This window comes from Geotrypetes seraphini, chromosome 7 (genome assembly GCF_902459505.1).
Source record: "Geotrypetes seraphini chromosome 7, aGeoSer1.1, whole genome shotgun sequence".
NCBI classification, from domain to species: Eukaryota; Metazoa; Chordata; class Amphibia; order Gymnophiona; family Dermophiidae; genus Geotrypetes; species Geotrypetes seraphini.
In genome coordinates, this window is record NC_047090.1 from 169,870,841 (window position 1) to 169,895,340 (window position 24,500).

General features: G+C 41.9%; 2 protein-coding genes across 6 annotated transcripts in view; one reads left to right on the forward strand and one right to left on the reverse strand.

The window, feature by feature from the left end:
* Positions 1-12,029: 12,029 nt before the first annotated feature.
* Positions 12,030-19,803, reverse strand: GSKIP (GSK3B interacting protein). Of its 4 annotated transcripts, none has more exons than XM_033950881.1 (3): positions 19,675-19,803; positions 16,281-16,541; positions 12,030-14,960 (listed from the first exon to the last, which is right to left on the reverse strand). In XM_033950881.1, exons 2-3 carry the CDS (start codon positions 16,536-16,538, stop codon positions 14,799-14,801), a joined length of 420 nt encoding a protein of 139 aa, XP_033806772.1. In that variant the 5' UTR covers positions 16,539-16,541; positions 19,675-19,803; the 3' UTR covers positions 12,030-14,798. The 4 variants fall into 4 exon arrangements, with proteins under 4 accessions (XP_033806772.1, XP_033806770.1, XP_033806769.1 ...); XM_033950879.1 differs by having other exon boundaries at positions 19,621-19,765; XM_033950878.1 differs by lacking the exon at positions 19,675-19,803 and adding an exon at positions 19,445-19,597.
* Positions 19,804-20,095: 292 nt separating this feature from the next.
* The window catches only part of ATG2B (autophagy related 2B), a 253,132-nt gene continuing 248,727 nt past the window's right edge, over positions 20,096-24,500 (forward strand). For both annotated transcript variants that reach the window (XM_033950876.1, XM_033950877.1), the window contains exon 1: positions 20,096-20,292. In XM_033950876.1, coding sequence (XP_033806767.1) covers positions 20,131-20,292 — 162 coding nt within the window. In that variant the 5' untranslated portion in view covers positions 20,096-20,130. The remainder of the gene's footprint in view (positions 20,293-24,500) is intronic.

Below are 24,500 nucleotides of genomic sequence, written 5' to 3' on the forward strand. Positions count from 1 at the left end.
TTTAAATGGTTTAGGTAATTGTCCAGATTCTGCCGAACACCACCTCACAAAGAGAGTCTACTCCTTCTCCATGCCAACTGCCCTTGCAGACATTCTCTCCTGATATATAAAGAAGCACACCACCACAAGAGTAGAATCAAGCACTTTGAGATTTCTTGGATTTATTTCTACTAATATACCCCCCCCCCCTTTTATCAAGCTGGGTTAGTTTTTTTATCACTGGTTGCTGCGGTAAAAGCTCCAATGCTCATAGGAATTCTATGAACGTCAGAGCTTTTACCACAGTGGCCAGTGATATAAAACCCTAATGCGGCTTGGTAAAAGGGGGGATAATAAAGACATTTCCAAGATTATTATTTCTTTGATATACCATCCATCAAAATTTATCTACACGGTTTATAGTCAATAAAAATATTTAAAAGCATGAGTTAAAAGTAAAAAAAACCCAAAAAAACAACCCAAAGAAAAAAAGCTCCACCACATGATAATTAAATGTGGAGGGGGGGGGGGTTTACATATATTACTTGAGACCGACATGACAGGGGAGGAAGGTACAAGAGGTGGCAAAACATACATAGAGATAAAATAATATATAAAGGAGGGAGGGGGCTGGATAGAACATTAGGAGTTAATTTGTCTCTAAAGAGGCGTTTGGAGTTGAAAACCTGAAATAAAAATTATTCCAAGGAAAGAAAAGGGTTCCTGGATAAGGTATTGTAGGCATCCTTGAATAAAAATGTTTTGAGTTTTATCCTGAATGTGAGGGAAGACTTTTGTTTTATATGCAGAGGAAGAGCGTTCCAGAGTGAGGGCGCCATGACTGAGAAGATGGATTTTCTGGTGGTGTTGTAGAAAATTTCTCAGATGGAGGGGACAACAAGCAAATCTTGATAATTTGAGCATAGTGTACGGGTTGAAGCGTAGGGGATTATATATTTGTCTATAAAGGCAGGAATATGGTGTTGTTTGATTTTATAGCTGAGAAGTAGAATTTTGAACGTGATGCAGTGAGGGATTGGAAGCCAGTGGGTATCATGTAGAAGCGGAGTGACGTGGTTGAATTTTTTTGCGTGGTAGATAAGTTTAACCGCGGTATTTTGTAAGATTTGTCGTCTGTGTATCTCTTTTTGATTTGATCTTCTATGTATATTCTGTGCATTTCCTGCCACAGTCATGTTTGACATTCTTTCATAATGCAGGGGCCATTTCTGGCTTGGCAGTAATAGGGAATGAGGGTGTGCATGCATAGTTCAGTTCAAATAGTGAGTACCAAAGACAACGAGGGGACTCAGCAGAAGTCATCAGAGATGCAAAGAATTTCTCCCCTTCCAGTTTGCCCTTGCTAATATCCTCCTCTTAGGGCATTTCTCCTTACCTCTGCCCATTCTCATGCACAGCGGTTCTAGTCTAACAGCAATTCGGGATAGTAAAATTCAGCAGTAGGCATCTTATAAACAGTCACACTTTTGCAGGCCTTGTGAATCCCTGACCTGTCCTCCCACATGGGCTTTTGTTGCCATGAAAATCTGTGCAAGGGATGCTAGATCACAGGGCTTATGAAAATGCAAGGGCTTACAGGAGGCTCAGTGCTGAATTTATTTTCCAAGGGTTGCTGTTGTTATGGGACTGTCATTGCTACACAAGACAAATAATAAGGTAGTGACAGCAACATTCTGGCACCCACAAGGATTTGGTGTTGTAAGCAGCTGCTTACTTTGCCTATGCTAGGTCTGGGTAAAAGTTTGCTTTCACAGCCTGTTAGACATACTGAGGCCCAGTCAATATCAGGCACTCTGAAGCTCTATGTCAGTGATTTCACTCTTCTTTCAAAGGGTTCTTGTGTTTAGGAGAAATGTCCTGCTTGCTCCCTACCCAGATGAAAATCCCTCACAGATGTCCTGTTTCGTACAATCCCATTCTCCATTCTCAATTGTCAGCCTGTATTCCCTGGCCATAGTTGGTTCCAAAGTAGGTATTAAGGAGGATAAGAGGGGGAGTAAGGCAATCTCAGGTGCCTAGCCAGTGTTTTGTTGTTTGTTTGTTTAACGATGGTCAAACCTATTCCCATGCACAGTGATAGAGTTGTGTGGCCCTGCTTGTAAGAACATTTTTGGGAACTAGTGACTGTGATTCATGACTACAGTGACATCTAGGAAATCTGACTAGCTACACAGCAAAACATGGTCAGCACCATGGAGAGCACAAGCCCATACATTTTAACTCCACCTTTCATTCTTGATACTACCATTCCTTTCAAAGATGCAGTAAAAATGCATTGTTCATCTAGACCAGGTTTATCTAAGTTCAGTCCTCAAGGGCAGCAAACAAGGCGGGTTCTCAGGATATCCCTAATGAATATGCATTAAAGATTTGCATTCAGATCTCTCTCATGCATATTCTTTAGAGATATCCTGAAAATCTGGTCACCTTGCAGCACTTAAAGACTGAACTTGGATAAGCCTTTCAACTCAATATTTCCACATTAGTTAGATGTATTTTTATGCCATTTATCATCTCATCTATGCACTCATAGGTAAGTATGGCAATAACTTACAGACTTTGATCAATACAGTATGGAAAACAGGAGGGGTCTTGATAATTTTTTCTAATTCAGAGTTTTACAATCTGATCCTTGAGTATCCCAAACAAATGACAGCTAAAGCCTGTCATTTCTTTCTCTATAACAGGGGTAGGGCCCGCATAGAGTGCCTGTATAGAAGCAAAATAACTAACGGGAAATCCCATATACTGCAAAAGCCGAAACAAGTAGTGCCAATTAACCTTATCAAAGGCTTTCGCCGCGTCAAGCCCAACTAGTAAGCCAGGTAAACGCAACTGTTGAGCACGAGAAAACGCTAGGAGTACCCTTCGTACATTCAGCACAGAATGTCGAGTTCGAACAAATCCTACTTGGTCAGGAACAATAAGTGATGGTAGCAGAGGGGCTAACCGATCCGCCAGAATACAGGCAAAGATTTTTACATCTACATTTAATAACGATATCGGACGGTAGGTTTGGCAGGCTTAGGGATAAGAGTAATCAGGGCCTCATTGGCATAGCGAGGGAACATGCGTTGTGTCTGAATGGTCGTGTAATAAGCTAGAAGGGAGCCCCCAATATAGAGCGATAAGATCTTAAAGAACTCAGGGGAGTAACCATCAGGCCCCGGGACTGTACAGGGTTTTAGTTTCTGAATCGCCTGAAGCACCTCCTGCAGATGTAACGGACGATCAAGGCGTGAGATCTGAGCAGCCGTCAAGCGAGGCATACCCGCATCTTCCAGGTAATCATTTACATCTGGGCCTGTATACGAATCCGGGGATGCGTAGAATGCCTCAAAGTGTCTATAAAAACTATCAGAGATAGCCCCTGCTGAGGTTAGTATGTTCCCTGACCTATCATGTATCATTTGGATATATCGAGAACCCTTCCAACTTTTAGTAATGGATGCCAGTAACTTCCCCGCCTTATTGCCATATTTATGAAATTGAAATTTATGAAAAAACAATAGCTTTTTCGTACGTTCATGTATAAGGGAATTTAAGGCCACCAACACTGAGTGATACGCCTCACGACTAGCGGCAGTGGGACTACGCAGCAATTCTCTTTTTAACAACACCAGTTGTCGTTCAAGCGTTACAATACGATGTGCTATACGCCGCATGCGAGTAGTAACGTATGCGATAAGGTCTCCACGGAGTACAGCTTTTTCTGTATCCCAAAACAACACCGGTTGATCAATGTGTTGGGCATTGAAGGAACAATAGGATTCCCACTTGTCAAGTAAGAACTTTTGAAAGTGTACTTCCTGATGTAAATAAGAGGGAAATCTCCAGCCCGTCCCCGGTCCTACTGGTCCACCCACCGCACATCAATCCAAATCATAGTGTGGTCAGACACCTCCAAGGGGCCTATAGTCGCCTCCGTAACCCTTGAGAATAAAGATTCTGACAATAAGGTGTAATCAATCCGCGAGAATGACCCATGTGCCCGGGATTGGTGTGTGTAATCCCGCTCGGTGGGGTGTAGCAAGCGCCAGGGGTCAACTAGCCCCAAAGCCCGACACAGGTAAGGGACCCCTTTAGTATGTCTCGTCGATGATATACCCGACGTAACGGATCGATCCATGGCCGGGTCTAGTACTTGATTCAGGTCACCCACCAAAATCAAAGGACTATCCGAATCTTGTAAACAGATATTAACCAAATTTTGGAAGTATGAATGTTGATATCCATTAGGGCCATAACCCACCAACAATCTAAAAATCCCCCCAGGCCCTCTACCTTCAGTAAAAGATAGCGACCCTGGATGTCACGTCTCTGTACCCGAACCGTGCATGCTAAGCCTTTTCGGATAAGTATGGCCACCCCAGCCCTCCTCCCCGGGGCAGATGCATAGTATACAGTTCCAACCCAGCCTCTCTGGAGCTTCTGGTGTTCTAAATCAGTAAGCCTAGTCTCCTGGAGACAAGCGATGTCTGCTCGATGGTGTTTCAGTTGGGATAGTATCTTAGTTCTTTTAGCAGGGGAGGTGATGCCGGACACATTCCAGGAGATTATACGTAACATCCGGTCACCCATGGGACACCCCACTAGAGTATCGTGAACAAGTCAACCCCCAAAGAAAATGGGTCCCAGGGTGCCCAGCCTCACCCCAAGAGCCCCTGCATTCACTCCATACAAACCATTCAGACCTCCCCACAAAGATAAACTCCCAACAAAAAGTAAACAGAAAAATAAAACCCCAAAACCATGCCGCCGCTACCACCCAAAAACTAAACCCCCCCCAACCCCCCCTACAAACCCAGAAGTCCCTACCAAGAGGGACCAGAACAGGTTACAAAGGACACTTGGCCCGGGGCCGCCCGGATAACAGTAAAGAGCTCCTAAAGAGCCATCAGGACTAGAAAGTGCTCCAACAAACAAGTTATCTGATCAAACAGGAATCAGTGCAAAAAAAAAACAGTGGTCTATATAATCTCATAGTGCAGTTAAGACTCCCCAGTCGTCGGGTTTTCCAGGAGTTTTATGAAATCTGCCGCTGCATCAGGTGATTGGAAAGATTTCCAGACTCCATTATGTTGAACTCGAAGCAGAGCAGGGTAGTTAAACTGGAACCTTCGTTTAAGCTCAGCCAGTTTAGTGCAGAGCGGGTAGTACGGCTTTCTCTTTTCCTGTAAAGCCACCGAGAAGTCCTGGCTTATGCGGACCGGGGTGCCATTATAGGTGAGCGCATCCCGTTTGGCTTTATATTGTTGTAAAAGTTCCACCTTGTGACGAAAGTTTAACAGCTTAAGAATAACCACCCTCGGGCGAGTCTCCAAGCCCGGTCTGGATCCCAATCGGTGAGCCCGCTCCAATCTCAGGGAGCCCAAAGAGGGTGGGAGAGGTAGTTCGTCCTGTAGCCAGCGCTCCAGAGTATCCAGCAAAAGGCGATCCGTGATTGTCTCAGGAATGCCCATAAGCCTCAAGTTAGAGCGACGGGAGCGATTCTCCAGGTCATCCAGTTTTTCTGCCTGCAAAGAAACTTGGGCCTGCAACGTGGATAGATCTGTATCTCTAGTCACCGAGGAGTCCTCCAGCGTTGAGACCCGCTGTTCTAATTCAGCGGTGCGGACCGCTGCTGCCGATAATAAATTTTCAATATTTGAAATTTGTGTAGAAAGAAGTTCCATTTTGGGACCCAGGACCTGTGCTATCGCCTCCTTAATATCCCCCAGCGTGGTCTCAGTAAGATGAGAGACCGCTGCTGTAGGGCTCGACGCCATCTTGGACTCCACAGGTCGCACACGTTCACGCTCCTTTCGGGTTGATTTGGTCGTCATGGAGTCCTGGGATCGCGTTATATATTTGTCCATAAGGCGACACACCGATCCGGGAGCAGCACTAGCGTCGGAAAGTAACTTTTGTCCCGCGAGTTAAGAACGGTAAATCGGGCAGCCCCGGAGCGAGCGAGGAGACGTCTTCACTCGCTCATAGTGTCACGTGACCTCCCATTGGCCAGAATTTATAATAGATATCCTGCAAACAAGATGGTTGGATAGGCTGGAGTGAGCTTGGACAGTAACTTCAGCAGTTGGAACCTAGGACATTACCAGGTGGACTTTAGTCTATGGCTCAGAAATATCAAAGAAGAGACAAGTTAACTTAATCATGTATCTCTAATGAGAATAACTAATGGCAGTGGTATACCAAAGAGGGGGGCGGCCAACCCCGGGTACAGCCTTAGGGGGGGTACACAGCCGGCCAGGTCCGGAAAATGGTCGATCGCCAAGGCAAAGTGAGTCGAACACGGAGCCCATCCCGGGCTCCGTGATAGACTCACTTTGCCTTGACGATCGACCATTTTCTGGACCTGGCTGGCTGTGCACCCCCCCCCTAAGGCTGCTGTTGGAGAGGAAGTTCGGGCCAGCCAATCGCTGCCTGGCTGGCCGGAACTTCCTCTCCGATGGCAGAATTGACGTTGGGGAGAGGAATGCTGGTTGGCCCGATGCAGGGAAGCAGAGAGAGCTTGGGGCAGCCGCGGTGGTGGCTTTGGGGCCTGTTCCCGATGGTGGCAGCAGTGGCTTGGTGGAGAGCAGGGAGAAAGAAAGAAAGGGGGCAGGCAGGGAGACTGAAGGGAAACAGAAAGAAAGGGGGCATGAAGAGAGAAAAAAAAAAAAGGAAGAAAGAAAGGGCAGGGAGAGAGGAAGAAAAAAGTTGGGGGAGGGAATGAGGCCTGGAGGAGAGGAAGCATACAGGCTGAAAGAAGGGAAGAAAGATTGGATGCACAGTCAGAAGAAGAAAGTGCAGTCAGAGACTCATGAAATCACCAGACAAGGTAGGAAAAATGATTTTATTTTAAATTTAGTGATCAAAATGTGTCTGAATTTTATATCTGCTGTCTATATTTTGCACTATGGCCCCCTTTTACTAAACCACAATAGCAGTTTTTAGTGCAGGGAGCCTATGAGCGTCGAGAGCAACCCTGGGCATTCAGCACAGCTCCCTGCATTAAAAACTGCTATTGTGGTTTAGTAAAAAGGAAGGGGGTATATTTGTCTATTTTTGTATGGTTGTTCCTGAGGTGACAGTGCATAGAGTCATCTGCCTTGACCTCTTTGAAAAAAACCCTGAACAGGAATGATAATTAACATTTTCTCAGCGTACAGTGTGCTTTGTTTATTTTTAATTTTATTGTTGGTAGATCATTTTGACTTGATCATTTTAAAAAGTAGCTCGCAAGCCCAAAAAGTGTGGGCACCCCTGAGCTAGAGTGTTGAAGCTGAGTATGGCTGTCGTAAAAGTCATCTCTGACACAACTGGAAGTTGCATCAGAGACGACCTTTACAGCAGCTATATGCAACTACAACGCTCCGGCTGCTGTAAGAAGGCAGTTTAGACATCGCCGGTCACAGGGCAGGGACGTTTGTCGGACCGGGCCTGTTGTCCGGGAGGGGGGGAGCTGTTGTCCGGGGGGGGGGGGGGGGGCGTTGCAGATCTTGTTGCCAAAATCAGAAAGGTGAGGAAGGGAGAAAGATGGGCCTGTGGTGGATGGAGAGATTGAGAGAAGGGGGCAGATGATGGAAGGGGAGAGAGAAGAGGTCAGATGATGGAAGTGGGGAGAAGGGAGAGCAAATGCTGAATGGAAGTGGAGAAAGAGAACACATACTGGATGGAAGGAGGGATAAAGAAAAAGGACATATGCTGGATGGGGGAAGAAGATAGAGTTAGTGAGATAGTGGAGGGGTGAAGGAAAGGGATGGCATGCTGTGAATAGACAGTGAAAAGAGGGAAACTGAGGACTGCATAGTAAGAAAGAATTTAATTTAAACGGAGGCAGAAAATAAAGAAGGAAGACCAAAGAAGGAAAGGGAAGAGAGAGGAGAGAGAGATATTGATATGCCAGAGAACAGGGAAGGAGACAGAGATATTAGATCTGAGCGGAGGAAATGAGAAGAGAGAGATGCTAAAAACCTCAGGGGGGAGGGAAAAAGAGATGAAAGGAGAAAGATGCCAGACCATGAGGGAACAGAGAGAAGACGATGGATGCCAGACCAAAGGGGGGGATGTCTAGAGGAGAGATGAAAGGGGGAGACATAGGAGAGAAGATGCCATATAGGGAGGGGCAGAGATATGGCAGACAGTGGATGGAAGGAAGAGAGTAACAAGAAGATGAGGAAAGCAGAAACCAGAGAAGACAAAGAACATAATTTTTCTATTTATTTATTGCTTTAGGAGACATATGTCACTGTTTCTGTGGTGTTGCATTTTATGCAGAGTCCAGCTTCTTGCTGGTTCAATTTAACATTTGTCTATGTATTTCTATTTTATCCCCCCTTTTACAAAACTGTGGAGCGTTTTTTAGCGCCAGCCGTGATGGTAGCAGCTCTGATGCTCAGAATTCTATGAGCGTCAGAGCTGTTACCACCGTGGCTAAAATCCACACTACAGTTTTGTAAAAGGGGGAGGGGTTAGTTTGTGATGACATATTCCATACTAGGTGAAGGTGTTTTCTGTGTTCTGTGTGTTCGAAAGACATAGTTTTCTGTTAGGCTTGATGGTGTAGGATTGATCTGTACTGGTCTGGCTTGTTTAGTTTTACAATGGGTGTATTGATGTACTGCTCACTGCAATATATAAGATGCTGCCTTTTCCTAGGTACTCATGTGTGACATGTGGCTTGTTACTAAAAATCATATTTTTCGTACAGATGGGGGGGGGGGTTGCCAAAAAATGATGGGCCCCGGGTGTCACATATGCTAGGCAGAGGGAATGCTTCTGGATGAGGTGTGGGTCGCTGCACGCGGCTCCGTGCGCACTATGGCTGTGAGGAGGAGGGAGCCGGCCACAAGACTGATCGGTCGGGTCACACCCTGATGCAGCTAGTCGGTGAAACGCTGGCCTCCGTCGGTGTGCCGATCAGTTTAAGATAAGTGGCTTTATTCCTCTATCTTTATTATTACACAAGTGAAGCATAAGTTCTTTGCTCGCACCATTCATTTTTGAAGGTTTTGCCTGTGAGGTTACCGTCTAACCACCTTGAATTCCACGTTTTGTGGTGGTGGGAGGGCCTTTTCTGAGGCTTTTTCCTTCTTTTTGATTGAACAGCGAGGTGACACCTGCTTCACTGTGTTTTAGCAAAACGTTATCTTTTAATGTCCTAACAACACAGCAGTCGACAATTGAAAGTGTTGGTTCACATACATTGGTTTTTCAATATATCTGTGTCTTCATAACATATGCTAGGTATGCCACTGACTAATGGGCAGGCTGAATGGACCGCTCAGGTCTTTATCTGCCATCATTTACTATGTTACAATTACATAAAAGAAAATCCCAAGAAAGGAACTACATTAAAATTAAAGGACAGTCCTAAAATCATTCTTTAAAAAAAACCATATTAAAATAATATGCCATTGTTTTAGAGGACAGAGTTAATTACTGGCTTATGCAAAAAAAAAAAAAAAGTACACACTGTAAGAAAAGGTTCAAACTCTGTTCTAAATAGCTTATAGCAGCATTTACTGTTCTGGAAATAGCAGTCTTCTGGTATTAATTTTTGGAATATAAAGATTCAGCCAATTTAGTTTACATGTGGAATACTCCTGGATTCACTATTGCCACCCACATTTAATATTTTATATCTGTGCTGCTGGCATTAATAGCCCTTTGCATATGTAGGTGATTTTCAACATTTGCCAAACTTGGATATTCAGGATATACATAATATAACTTCCTTTACCCTTTAAGCTTGATAAACTGTCTATCTCAGAATAGGATGAAGTTGAATCCAGAGAAAACGAAAGGAATGATATTGAAAGCCTGGGACAGTCACGTGGGATTTCTTAGAGAGACGAAGAGATAATGGTTGCTGCGGATGGGCAGATTTAATGGTCCATTTAGCCTTTATCTGCCATCATGTTTCTAATACTCTCTACCTTCATCTATATCTGGGTCCTCACTTACACAGGTATCATCTTTAAAAAATTCTGGGGCAGTACTTGAAAATGAACTTGAAATGTATCCTAGATATCAGAAACATTTGTATTTAAAATTACAAATAATCTGTTCAATGATTCCTCTATTTTCTAGTAAGGCATTGACAACACTGATTCTTCCCACAGTAATAATTAATATTGATTACTGCAATTCCCTACTTAAAGAAATCCACTTGACTACCTCTAACATCTTCTGTTTTTTTCAAAACACAACAATAAAATTGATACAGGGGCATGAAAATGGGATAATATCATTCCTTTACTGAAAGAACATTAGCTTCCAATTTCTCACAGGACAATATTTAAAATATTAATTTTTGTATTATAAAATCACCATTCTGGTTTATCACTCTCTCTATCCCATTTCCTCTTATCATAATCATCATCTTGTAAGCTGCACTTATTGAAACAGATTTGAAAGGAAAACACATGGCCAACCAAAAGACCACTGTTCATACCTATACTGATGAAAGATGATGCCAAGGTCTGTAACAATTACAGAACGATTGCATTAATTCCACATGCCAGCAAAATATTGTCACTGTTGCTCTCGTTTAACCTTAAGTTTCACCATCTGCCAATTAAAGGGTTAAGGGGAAGTGGCAATATCCTATAGACTCCTTCATACTCTATTTGAAATTCAATGCTGTTAATGTATATATTTTTGATACTGTTTAATGCTACACCTATTATTAGGTTTCAGTTTGCTGTTTTCAAGTTCACCTCATTTAAGGCCCCCTTTTACAACACTGCAGTAGCGATTCTCCCACAGCAAATGCACCAAAGCCCATAGGAATTGAATAGGCTTCAATGCATTTACCATGGAAGCATCGCTATCGTGGCTTTGTAAAAGGAACCCTTATTGAGTTGGGGAGAGTGTGGTGCAGTGGTTAAAGCTACAGCCTCAACTCCCTGAGGTTGTGGGTTCAAACCCACGCTGCTCCTTGTGACCCTGGGCAAGTCACTTAATCTCCCCAGTGCCCCAGGTACATTAGATAGATCAGGGCTGTCCAAGTCCGGTCCTCGAAATCTACTGGCAGGCCAGGTTTTCAGGATATCCACAATGAATATTCATGAGAGAGATTTGCCTGCACTGCCTTCTTGGTATGCACATCTCTCTCATGCATGTTCATTGTGGATATCCTGAAAACCTGGCCTGCCAGTAGATCTCGAGGACCAGACTTGGGCAGCCCTGAGATAGACTGTGAGCCCACCAGGACAGACAGGGAAAAATGCTTGAGTACCTGAATAAATTAATGTAAACCGTTCCCAGCTCCCCTGGGAGAACTGTATAGAAAATTGAATAAATACATTGTATTTATACTTATATTTAGTCATTTTTACTATTGTTATAAAAATTGTAAATTAAACATCAAGGCCTGAATTCTCTAATTGGCGTTGATTTTTTAGGTGCCGGTAAGCGCCCAAGCTCAGTAAAAAAATGCTTTTCAAACAACATTTTTAGCTGAGTTTCAAGATGCCTATTGGCACCTAAAAAAAATCAGCACCGGAATTGCAGCTCTGTAGGTGCTTTAGACTACCTAATGCCACTATAGGTGTAGCTAAATTTGGAAGTGGTGTTAGGCAGCTTAAAGTGCCTATGTAGATGTGATTCTTAACAAAGATAGACCCCAGAAATGTAGGCCTAGAAAATCCTGGCCTACATTTCTGGTGCCTATCTTTCACAGAAGCGCTATTCTCTCTACAGTGCTGTTGTGTGATTGACATGCGAATGGTTACGACCGAGATCAGCGCCCTATAGAGAATACGGGCCTACATGTATCTGCTGTATACTACTACCTTGAGAGAATCTCTTCATTAAGGCAGTTAATAAATCTGAATAAATAAATAATGAATATTGTAAACTGCTATGTCGATACTTCTATATAGTGGTAGGTCACATTTTTGAATGAACTTTAAAAAAAATAGAAAAATGTACATCAGCTAAAGCTTTTACTAGTGCATATTGCCTAGAGAGAAAGAAATTAAAACATTTAGTCACAGCATTAACTAATAAAACATTTTTACACAAAAGACTACTGCAACAGCATGATCTAAAATATATTTATTTCAAGTGTCTATTTTTTTATAACCATCTATGAAATAGCATTTTCGGGGATTTAACATTTTTTTCTCCAGACAATTTACTGCCTGTACATCTAGATCTATTTTAAAATAATGTAGAATTCAACATCACTTAAAGTACTACAAACAATAGGAAGATCAAAAAAAGTTTCCATTCAATATACATCTAAAGCATCATGGAAATACTTAGTAAAATACATTCTTACAGATAATGCACTTCTTACAAAATGAACTGCAATTTCTGTTTAAACGTTTATGCTTTGTATGGTTTACAAACACATTAAATGAACATAACATCGTCTGATTATTTTAAGAGATGCACAATGTAATTATGACTTTCACTAGATATAAAGGTAACAGCAAAGAATTTACTATTAAGCAAATCATTAAAAATCATAAGCCTTAAAAAAAAAGGAATGTCAAACTTTTCAAAAAGATGCATTTACTGAAGAAAATGATGGTTATTTTTGTGCTTGGCTCAATGATAAATTCATATCTGAACAGTCATCCTAACTACTATCAAAATATAAAATCCTTAAAGTATCTGTTCGCTTGGTAATTGACTTCATACCGACCATTTCATCCAGCGATATGTTATTTTGAATAGATTTTTCTCACCTATCATAATTGCTCATCATTCAAAAAACAAAAACAAAAACCCAACAAACCCCAAAAACCACCCCTTCAGTTGTTGATGCTTTTTATGCTGCATGCATAAAAGGGAAGCTAGCACATGGTGATAATTACAAGTATCTAGGATATGATTTAATTTACATGACAGGAACTGGCTCAGAGGAAGGGATCTTAAAATCTTTCATTATTTATTCTTCCTCTGAAATCAAATCAGAAAATAGTGTGTTTTAAAGCAGCTACTACCCTCTTCACTTGAAAGCAGATGGGGACTCTGGAAAGGCATTTTTGTGTGTTTTCTCATTTAAAAGATTCAGATCAATGCCTTCCTTTCTAGTGGCTGATATATTAGTCTGGTCAATGTGGCATCAGATGAATCTCAGTTAAACACACTAGAGAGCTATTGAAATGATTCTGTATGGTATCCTAAAATCTAGGAGAGAGAAGGGGAGGAAGACCATTGTAATGTTAATATGTTCTAATTTTGTATTAAATTATTTTATATACCGTATTTGCTGGTATATAGGACACACCAACATATAAGATGCACCCCCCTTTTTTAAAACAGTTTTTAAGAAAAAAAAATACTCATACTTCTGTACAGTGCCCCCTTCCCTGTCAGGCTCTAACTGCATCCAGCCCCTTCCCTGCCAGACACTGCTCAAAGCCCTCCTTCCCTGCCCGTCCTACCTCCTGTGGCGCTGGAATCCCTGGTGGTCCAGTGGGCAGGAGTGAACTTTCTGCATACCTACCCCGCTGCTAACCCAGTCAGCAGTGGCTGCCATGAGATCAAGTTTCTTCAGCTGCTGAGCGGCACTGAGCAGGCGCGCGCTTTGGTGCACCTGCTCAGCGTTGAGTGGCTTCCTGACTGACTCCCGCAAATTCTCACAATTCGTGAGAATTCATGGGAGTCAGTCAGGAAGCCACTCAGCGCCGAGCAGGAGCGCCACAAAGTGTGGTGCCGCTCAGCGGCTGAAGAAACTTGATCTCACGGCAGCCACCACTGACGGGGTTAGCAGCGGGGCAAGTATGCAGAAAGATTGCTCCTGCCTGCTACATCTCTGGACCGCCACGGATTCCAGTGGCACAGGAGGCAGGATGGACAGGGAACAGATTATCAGTGTATAAGATGCACCCTTTATTTTAAGGGTATTTTGAGGGGGAAAAAGTGTGTCCTATAAGCCAGCAAATACGGTAATTTTTATACCACTGCTCTATTACAGGTCATTTTACAAAGGTGTGCTGCCAAGTTGTCCATTCTATTCCTATGGGCGGTTCGGTAGTGCACCTTTTTAAGAGCCTGCCTTAAACTGTTAAAAAAAATATGCAAACATGGTGACAAGTGCATTTTCAGAATAAAGAACATGAAACAAGGTTAATAGAACAAAAAGATCTATGAATAATCTGGAAATACTTCATCAAATTTCCCTAAATACAGTTTTTAACATGTAACCCAGCAATAATTCATCAGCACCCATTAATTCTGGCATGTATTCAAAAGCTAAATACTAGTTAATAAAATCACCAAGAAACTGGAATTCAACATGCAGAAGAAAGTTATATAGCTGGTATATTCCACTCAAAGAATATTACTGGTAGTAAAATACTAGCCCCCCCTCTTTTACTAACACATAGCATGGGTTTTAGCACCAGCTTTTATCATAGCTCCGACACTCATTCTATGAGCTTCGGAGGAGTTACCACCGCTGCCGGCGCTAAAACCCAAGCTCTGCGTTAGTAAAAGAAGGGGGAAGGTGCAGTCTGTTTTTGATATCTAAAAAATAATCACATTATCTGAAGACATTTTATGATTTAAACAAATTATTTTCAGTGTACCATGTATATATATATATACTATTACTGTGGATGCACAGAAATGCATTATTTTATGCTTAAATCCAGGTCAGTAATCCAGAAATTAGCAATAACTGCAACATAACACATTACGGCTAACTTGTGCTGTGAATGAGAAGCACAGGCTGAAATTTAAGATACAGTTCATGCTGCATTTGTTGGTGAAGCCTTAAGAGTTTCAGACTCAAAGAGTTCATATCAGCGACAGACATTTGCAATGAAAATTACAGCTCATTCCAATAGAATGGGTCAGCACTGGCCATCCCTTTTCAATGCTTCCAGTCTCTGTAGCAGTGCATTTCCAAATGCTTCACGATAGGCTGGGCTAAGAGAGTCCAATAAAGAGTAGACTGTCTCATGGTATGGAGCTTCTGAATTTTCATCTACATGGTCAAATGCACAGCCCACCACCTGCACGATAAAAACAGCAAAATGCTAAAACCTAGTCATTCATCCTATCAAATAAATTAGAAGAATCATAAAAAGATATGTAATTTGCACTTGTAAGCTATTTTGAAATAGTAATCTCACCTATTATTTCTAAACTCAGTTAATGCAAGAACTGACAATTACAAGAGCATAACACTTTTGCAGTGTTCTCCCCAGGGCCTTTTAGCCGGGCGCTCTGCCCGCCTAATTTAGATGACCGCCCGGCTGTCATCTATCGGAAATCCTGCTGCTGTAGCCGCTCAACTTAAAAAATTCCCCCCAAAAAACCACCTCTCACCGGCTTGGAGATGCAAACTCATGCTTCGGGGCTCTAAGGTGTGCATGCCAGCTTCCTTTCTCTTCCCTCCGAAACCAGAAGTTACGTCCGAGAGGGGGGGGAGAAGAGAAGGGAAGCTGGCATGCACACCTTAGAGCCCCGAAGCATGAGTTCGCTACGGGCTAAGGCAGGAGACAATTCAACGACGGATGGAAGCTTACAACTCGCTGCCAGGTCCTGCCTATTTGTCAAACCTTAAAAAAGAAAGTCACAGTGAGCATTGGAAAATAATTAATAACAATTAACTAATAAAAATAGTGCACATTTAGTGATCTTTTTACTAAGGCGTGCTAGCTGTTTTAGATAATGCATCCATAAACTATAATGGACACGTTAGCGTTTAGTGTGTGTTAAAATGGCTAGCAAGCCTTAGTAAAAGGATCTTTTCATTTTCCCCATCACCAAATTTTCCCATCCCGCCCCACCCGGCTACTTTTTCATGCCACCCGGCTGGAAAAAATTTCTGGGGAGAACACTGCTTTTGAATCTTTTGCTTATATTTAGGGTTCCTTTTATTAAAGTGCATTAGGGCCTTAATGCGCGGAATAGCGTGTGCTAAATTGCTGTGTGTGCTAGACCTTAACACCAGCATTGAGCTGGCGTTATTATATAAGCGTACCATGTGGTTTAGCGCGCAGTAATTTCATGCGTGCGCTAGTTTAGTAAAAGGAGCCCTAAGTCTCCTTTGCCTTTTCAGGAGGTCAAGAAGCCCGCTATGATGAAAGTCTGACAACATAATGACTAGATATTTTAAAATAAAGAATCCCTGAAAATAAGAATATTTTAAAAATCCCTGAAAATAAAGAATATTTTAAAATAAAGAATGCACAACATAATGAAATATAAATACACAGTAAAAATATGTTGGTGTATATTATAGCAAACATTTTTAATAGTAACTGAAATTTAAAAAATGCAATATCACCAAGAATTATGCGTAAGGATTTATGCAGAAATACTTTTACCTTAAGTCCTGCTTCGGTGAGTTCCAGGCAGTATCTGTTTCCTTCTCTGATCTCCACATTGATATATGCCACATCCTCAGCACATGGTAGGAGTTTTGAAACAAACATATTTCGGACAGCAAAAAGAACATCATTCACTACAGCTTCTGCTTCTAATCTCATGTCCTTCACATCAGTTCCCACCAAGTCTTTAACTTCTGAGTCTTCTTCAAAATCACTGTTAATTGGCAAATCAATGGGGTTGTAATCTATCTCCATCCTCTGTATTAAATAAATAAATAAATTCAAATCAAAGTACATATTTGAAAACAGGAAAACACTGTTTTACTTTGTTAGGAGACTATAATCCTGCTAAGAAAGTTATTGCTTATTTTCTAATTGTACCAAATGTAGAATGTACTCAATATTTTCTTCAATCTTAATATGGTCAAACACATGAGAAATACCCCCACCTTTTTACAAAACTGCAGAACTGGTTTTTAGCGCAGGTCTCGCGAGAATTCTCGGGAACCATTCAGGAAGCCGCTCAGCACCGAGCAGCAGCGTGGGAAGTGCACTCTTGCTCAGTACAGCTGAACCACCAGAACTTGCAGCAGCAGAGCAGGACCTTGGAAAGCTCACTCCTGTCCGCTACACCTCTGAACCACCAGGTATTCCAGGTATGTGGGTCATACGGAAGTAGCGGCGGCATACAGAATATTGGCAGAGAGGAGGTACAATGGACATGGAAGGGAGGGACAGGGTGCAGAGCCTGGCACGGAGGAAAGGGGGCTGGGTGCAGAGCCTGACAGGGGAGGGAGAGGGCGCTGGGTGCAGATCCTGGCAGGGCAGGACATTTGAATATTCAGCAGCCCATCTTATATTCAAGCCAACCATTTTTCCTCCTTTTGGGGGGAAATAATGGGGTTCTCGACTTATATTTGAGTATATACAGTAATCTTTATCTAATTTCTTTCCTTCCCATCTAGCATGACATTACAATTCTGTAGTATAAAACTTATTAACACATAGTTAGACCATTCTACTCTTTTTCCTGTTGGGGAGGTTGACATAATCTTCTCTAAATTTCTTGCCCCAGAAAAATTAAATCCAACATGTTTCCTGCTCTAACCCCCTCCTTTACAAAGCTGTGCTAGTTTTTAGCACTAGCCGCAGTGGTAACAGCTTGGATGCTCATAGGAATTCTATGGGCGTTGGAGCTGTTACTGTGATGGCCAGTGCTAAAAACACTTTTTAAAAGAAGGGGTAAGTGATTTAAAATCTAATATTTGCTTAAACATACAGGACTTTAATGCTTGGTAACCTATAAGTTCTTGAGTTTCCTCATCTTGTTCCTCATATCTATATAGAATATTAAAATAATCTAAAATACATAAATACAAAAATCCAAAAATGGGAGAATGTGGTGTAGTGGTTAGAGCTACAGCCTTGGCACCCTGAGGTTATGGGTTCAAATCCCTCAGTGCTCCTTCTAACCATGGGCAAGTCCCTTAACCACCATTGCCCCAGGTAAATGGGAGCCTGCCAGAACAGTTAGGGAATAATGCTTGAGTGCCCGAATAATTTGTAATCCGCATAAAATTGTAGGATATGCGGAATACTATTCAATTCAATGAAAGTGGGTAATAAATAATAATTTATGATCCAACTCCACTACTTTTAATTGAGAGCACTATCACTACGGAAGAAAAAGCCTCAGGTTCTATTATGGGCAGAGCAGAACGCTCAAATCTCCACCTCCCACATCATTGGCAAAAAACTTCCGTAAGTGATGTACAGTGCCACAACCTGTGTTGGTGCAGGACTAAAACAACTACTCTAACTAACGTACTGAGTGTTAATGAAATATAGCCAACATTTCACAGTAAAAAACGTTTCTTCAAGGCTTATGGATTTTCACTTGTCCAATACGTTTTATAAGTTGCTTGTGGGAGCAGGAGTACAAACGCAAGCAACTTATAAAACGTATTGGATAAGCCCTGAAGAAACGGTTTTTACTGTGAAATGTTGGCTATATTTCATTAACACTCAGTACGTTAGTTAGAGTAATTGTTTTAGTCCTGCACCGACAAAGGTTGTGGCACTGCACATCACCTACGGAAGTTTTTTGCCAATGATGTGTGAGGTGGAGGTTTGAGCGTTCTGCTCTGCCTGTAATAGAACCTGAGGCTTTTTCTTCCGTGGTGATAGTGCTCTCAATTAAAAGTAGTGGAGTTGGTTCATGCATTAGGATATGCAGAATATAAATTATTAGCTCTACAGAAATAATTAACAGTAGTAGTATTAAAATATATATATAACAATAATAAATCAGATGCAGAGCAGATGAAAATACACCTTCTCAAGTAGCATGCAGAAGGAAAACCCGACAAAATTGCCAATAATTGGGATGGTGTGGAGCTAAAGTAGAAGGGGGGGGGGGACTTTTTTTCTTGATACAGCCTTCGGGCGAAACATGTCGGAATGACAGGGCCCTTCCCGATAATTACTGACAAAGAAAAAACTCAGAAAAAGGAAAAAAAGATAAGTTGAAAGATTAATTATTTATACACTGAAGTATTGAAGCACTAAAGTACTTTATATAAAACACAACGATCTGATGAGGAGGCTAGTGCCACGTAGTATTTGGCCACTCCAATCAATTGGCTAATACTGGCACTTCTGGAGACCAATGAATAAGTAAAAAGCTATAAGTAAACATGCTGTGAAGTACTGTTTTTGGAGAACAGGAAGGAAAACCCGAGGCACTGCCCAGTGACACAAGGAGCTGACAAATGTAGATAATGCCTTCTGCAGTGCAAACGTTACGGTGAAGGCAGGGAAGGAGCCCACTTGTCAAGCCTACTGTACACCCTTTGCATCCGAAAGCTGCTTTACCGCCCCGGACCATCAACACGAACGAGCTGCTTTAATCTCGCCTGCGCCTCATTCCCCTTTCCCAATGGATGTCGTGGTCAACACATTCAAAAGCTACAGCTGAGCAGCTAAGTGCAAGCAAGCAGAGAAATTACATTACATTAGTGATTTCTATTCCGCCATTACCTTGCGGTTCAAGGCGGATTACATCCAAACTAAAACAAGAATTACATTCAAAATTTGAAGGAATAAAATAAGCGATGACTTAAAATTTTTAAGGTAATAAAAATGTCGGGTTAAAGAGTTACCAACGGGAAGTAGAAGTCTTTAGGAGATAGGAACAAGAAAGCCTTGGCCTGGCACGCCGCAGAACCAAGAAGGGCCCCATCCTTTCGTTTAGAAAACAAAAGCGCCTCCGCTTTTTTAACCGATCCGCGGGTGACTAAAGCAACCACCGTCGCCAGCAGCACCGGCATTTTTTTACCTGAACCTCCAGCTGTCCCGCGGCCTCCCAAGTTCCAACCCGTCGCGCGCCCACCTTCACTTCCGGCTCTGTGCACCGCGGCTGCGGTCGTCACTTCCGTTGGGTCCAAGCCAGCGATCCCGGCCGTACGCTAGAACGCCGCTCGTCTGCGGTGGGCCTGGCTTTGCTCAGCTCCTCCTCTTCGGACCCAGGTGCTGGTCTGAGTGGCTGCCGTCGGCGGCCGCACGGAATGTTTTCGGGGAAGCGCCGTTTGAGGCCTGTGTAGCGGCAGCTGCGCGTGCTGTGGTGGTGGTGGGGGGCTCGGGGCCTCGCGCCCTCAGTCTCGTCCCTGACCTGACGCTGTTTGGTTTATCCTCCGCCCCCTCCAAATACCTTGGCGGCTGTGACTGGGAACTCATGACAGCCTTGTTTACACCGAGCTAGGCCACGAGCGCGGAGGCGGGGGCACGAGGCTGTTGCATGAACGTTCAGCCCAGGTAGCCGAGAGTCAAAGGCGGGCCGCGGGCGGAAATGCCGTGGCCGTTCTCGGAGTCGATCAAGAAGAGGGCTTGCAGGTACCTGCTGCAGAGGTATCTGGGCCACTTCCTGCAGGAGAAGCTGAGCCTGGAGCAGCTCACCCTGGACCTCTACCAAGGCACGGGCTCCCTGGCACAGGTTCCCTTGGACAAATGGGTAAGCGCAGCAGTCAAGATGTCACAGTGCGGGGCAGTCATGTTTCTCTGTAGGCGCGAATCATACACGTTAAATGAACAAATAACAAGAAAATGATGTGATATGATATGGAGGGAAGCCCAAAATGTCCATTTGCCCAGAAATTGAACGCAGTATCTCAGCATTGACGCATCTTCGCTAGGTCTGCCTTGTCAGAATGGCAGTTCAGGTGACATTTTATTTGTGTCCGATGTTGCTTAAGAATTTGAACGTGATTTTGCAGCATCACGAGTAGATAGAATGCTGTATCTTACAAATTTGTTGCTTACAATAGTCTTCCTGTACAGGAAATGAGAATTCTTTTCCTCCTTTCCCATACGAGCTATATTATTTATTGTTCAGGACTATATATTATAATTATAATAACTTTATTTTTTTCTATACCGCCACAATCTTGCGACTTCTAGGCAGTTTACAGTGAAGAGAGCTGGACAATCCGCAAATTACAGAATACAAATAGGGAAGATGTCACTGAGCAGTCGGTGATTACAGAGTACAATTAGTTAGAAACATAATATCAACATGTTACAGTGAAGAGGGCTGGACAACCAGCGAATGAGTTTTACAGTCACAAAAGAGAATACTGAACAGAAAATATGAATGTTTACTATTTTTTTTGCTATCATATATGTGTACTAATTCAGTGTTCTTCAACCTTTTTACACCTATGGACCAGTGGAAATAAAATAATTATTTTGTGGACTGGCACCGCGGACTGGCAGTTGAAGAACAGTTGGCTAAGTCTTGGGCCAGACCCTGCCTATGTCCGCCCTAGATCCCGCCCTATAATAGTACTAATTGTAACACAATTTTTTCATTCATTTTTCATATATACACACAGTATGATCTTATTAACAACACATGGGGCTCCTTTTTCAAAGGTGTGCTAGCATTTTTAATGCACGCACCGGATTAGCATGTGCTATAGCGTGCGCTAGCCAAAAATCTACCGCCTGCTCAAAAGGAGGTGGTAGTGGCTAGCGCACATGACAATTTAGTGAGCACTATTCCGCGCGTTAAGGCCCCAGGTGATCAAAGCCAGCAGCATCCCAGACTTCAAGAACAAATGGGATACCTATGTGGGATCCCTACGAGGGTCAAGCAAAAGAATAGGGTCAGTGGGGTATAGACCTGAAAGAGCGGGTCAATAGAATGGCAGTATAACTATAATCAAGGGGGTAAGTAAACTTAAAAGGGTGGGTCAACAGTGTGGGCAGACTAGATGGGCTATAGCCCTTATCTGCCGTCATCTTTCTATGTTTAGTGCGCCTTTGTAAAAGAAGCCCATAATGGTTAACCACAAAATTAAACTACACAAAGCACACTGTATGCTTCTCAAGATTCATTCCTACCAGAACACAGATAACCCCTATGCAAATACAGGACCAAAACCTAATAGTACTAGGAGCCACTGCCCTCGGCTTTGTGTACTACGGCAGTGAGGAAGAAGGAGCTGGCCCAAAGATAATGCTGCATTGATCATAACACGGAATGGCGGTGAAGAACACTGTCTCGGCCCGATGTACGTGCCAGCCCTGTACTAATTAATGTCAACATATGTCTAGTAGCATTAATACCTATAGCTTTTTAAATTATTATTATAAATGAATGTATTACGACTGGCTGAAAATGGAAATGTCTAAAAAGGACTGGACTTGACTCTAAAATCCTTCTAAAAGGGGACAGACTCAGCAGTAACATAAGAAATTTCTTCATGGAAAAAGTGTGGGTGCATGATAAAACAGCTTCCTAGCGAAGCAAAAACAAAGTAAAGAAAACAAAAGTAAAATCAAAGGAGCAGATGCAGACAACTGTGCATCAGAGTGTAGTCAAATAGGCTGTGTGCAAAAATATATGTGCTATCCAGGGAGAACATGTCGGACATCTTCAAGTTTGTGCAACTTACCCTAGATCAGTGATGGCTAACCTTTTTGAGCCCGAGTGCCCAAACTGCCGCACAAAACCAAAGAATTTCCTCAAAGTGCCAGCACGTCAATTAAACCTTAATAACAAGATTTTAGTATCTAAAAACTCTTTATAAAGTTGCCTGAACTATGTAACATCATTTTTAAAGGTTGGAATCTTTGTATTGTCAGAGAATTAATTTGATTCACAATCCTTTGGTTTTCATTTCAATTTATTGGCAATCTATAATGTTTTAATGATTTCATTCAATTTAATGAATTTAGGAAGAATTTGATTCAGTTACACAATATATTTTAAATGTATTATTCACATAACATGTCAAATGTATCCTGAGTAAAAAAAAAGATAAACTTCTTAAAACTGTTAACTGTGTCAAAACTCGGTGTGTATTCCCAAAGAGTCTATACATGTTTTTTTGTAAAATTTACAATCAAATTAGAAAATAGTTAAATCATTACATTTCTAATAATATGATGTAAAGAAAACAAAAGAGCTTTCAATTAAACCAACCGTTTTTATTGGAAATTCCAGATTGGAATACAACAGGGCCATGTAAAGTCCCTTTTTTAAATAACGTCTTTAAATAATATTTAAATAACTTAGAAAGTGTCTTAACTGCAAACTGAAAATACTGCTTCATGTAAACATATGCATTGGGCATGCTCTGAAAAAAATTAATGTGATTTTTGTTGTTGCATGCATGCTGATAACTTGTCAATCCTTGGCTCATAGTGCGTTAATTTCGGAGCAACACATGCAGCACTCATGTCATCCATTAATCTGTTTCTAGCATCAGATTTTATATGATTCAAAGCCGAAAACAGCTGCTCACAAGCATAGGATGACCCAAACAAAGTAAGAAGAGCAATCCCAAGTGCTTTCATGGACTTAAAATTGTCTGGCAGAGAATTCCACGCTTTTAGGATTTCATTTTCAGAACTGCTAGCAGTGATTTCATTTGTCACCCTTTCACACTCAATACGTTCAAGAGCCGCACGCAGGTCATTGAATTTACTTTTCCAGATAGAGCTTTCTTGAAATTCCAGTAGCTCCATTTCCAAATTTTGAATATCCAACCACTGTAAGCAGGAAAGATCAAGATCTTCAAATGTGGACTTTTCTGGGGAAGGGTTGTCTCCATCTTACGGAACTGAGAAAATCTTTTACTAAAATTTTCCTTTGCTTCGGCTACAATGGTGGAATATGCTTTGTGGATTTCCTGGTGTTTTTTATGACTGTCCACAAATGTTGTAGAATTATCCAAATGTATTTTTAGGTTGGGAAAATATTTTAGCTGTCCACTCTCAAGGTCTTTTTCAAAAACATGCAATTTTCTCTCAAAAGCTTTGATGTTACTAAACATGCTTTCTGCTGTTTTTCCCATGCCTTGCAATTTTTTGTTTAGTACATTAAAGTGGTTAGTAAAATCTGTAAAGAACATGAGGTTGTGTGGTTTTGCAGCATTTACAGACTTGGAGCAATGGTATGATTGTTTCACTTTTGACCATTTGCCATTTAAAGACTACTTGCTACCCAAAGACTTCTAAGACTCCTGATGCAGGCCGGATGGCCGAAACGTGATCATGTCGAGTCATTGAGTTGCTTTGGATGTACGATTTTGTTTTGGATTAATAAAGACCATTGGATTTATCAGATGAGTTGAAAGACACTGTTTTTGTGCACCATCTTGATTGGACATTTCCACTTTGCCCTTGCTTCTACAGCAGGGGTGCCCACACTTTTTGGGCTTGCGAGCTACTTTTAAAATGACCAAGTCAAAATGATCTACCAACAATAAAATTTTAAAAAAAAACCACAAAGCACACTGTATGCAGAGAAAATGTTAATTATCATTTATATTCCGTGGGTTTTCAAAGAGGTCAAGTCAGACGATTCTATGCAATGTCACTTCAGGAACAATTATACAAAAATAGACAAATATACCCCCTCCCTTTTTACTAAATCGCAATAGCAGTTTTTAGAGCAGGGAGATGCACTGAATGCCCTGTGCTGCTCTCGATGCTCATAGGCTCCCTGCGCTAAAAACCGCTATTGCAGATATAAATTCTCTAAACAGACACATTTTGATCACTAAACTGAAAATAAACTGAAATCACTAAACTGAAAATCATTTTTCCTATCTTTTTGTCTGGTGATTTCATGAGTCTCTGTTTGCACTTCCTTCTTCTGACTATAAATCCAATAATTTTTTCTTTCTGCCCCTCCCCTTTTCTTTCTGTCTC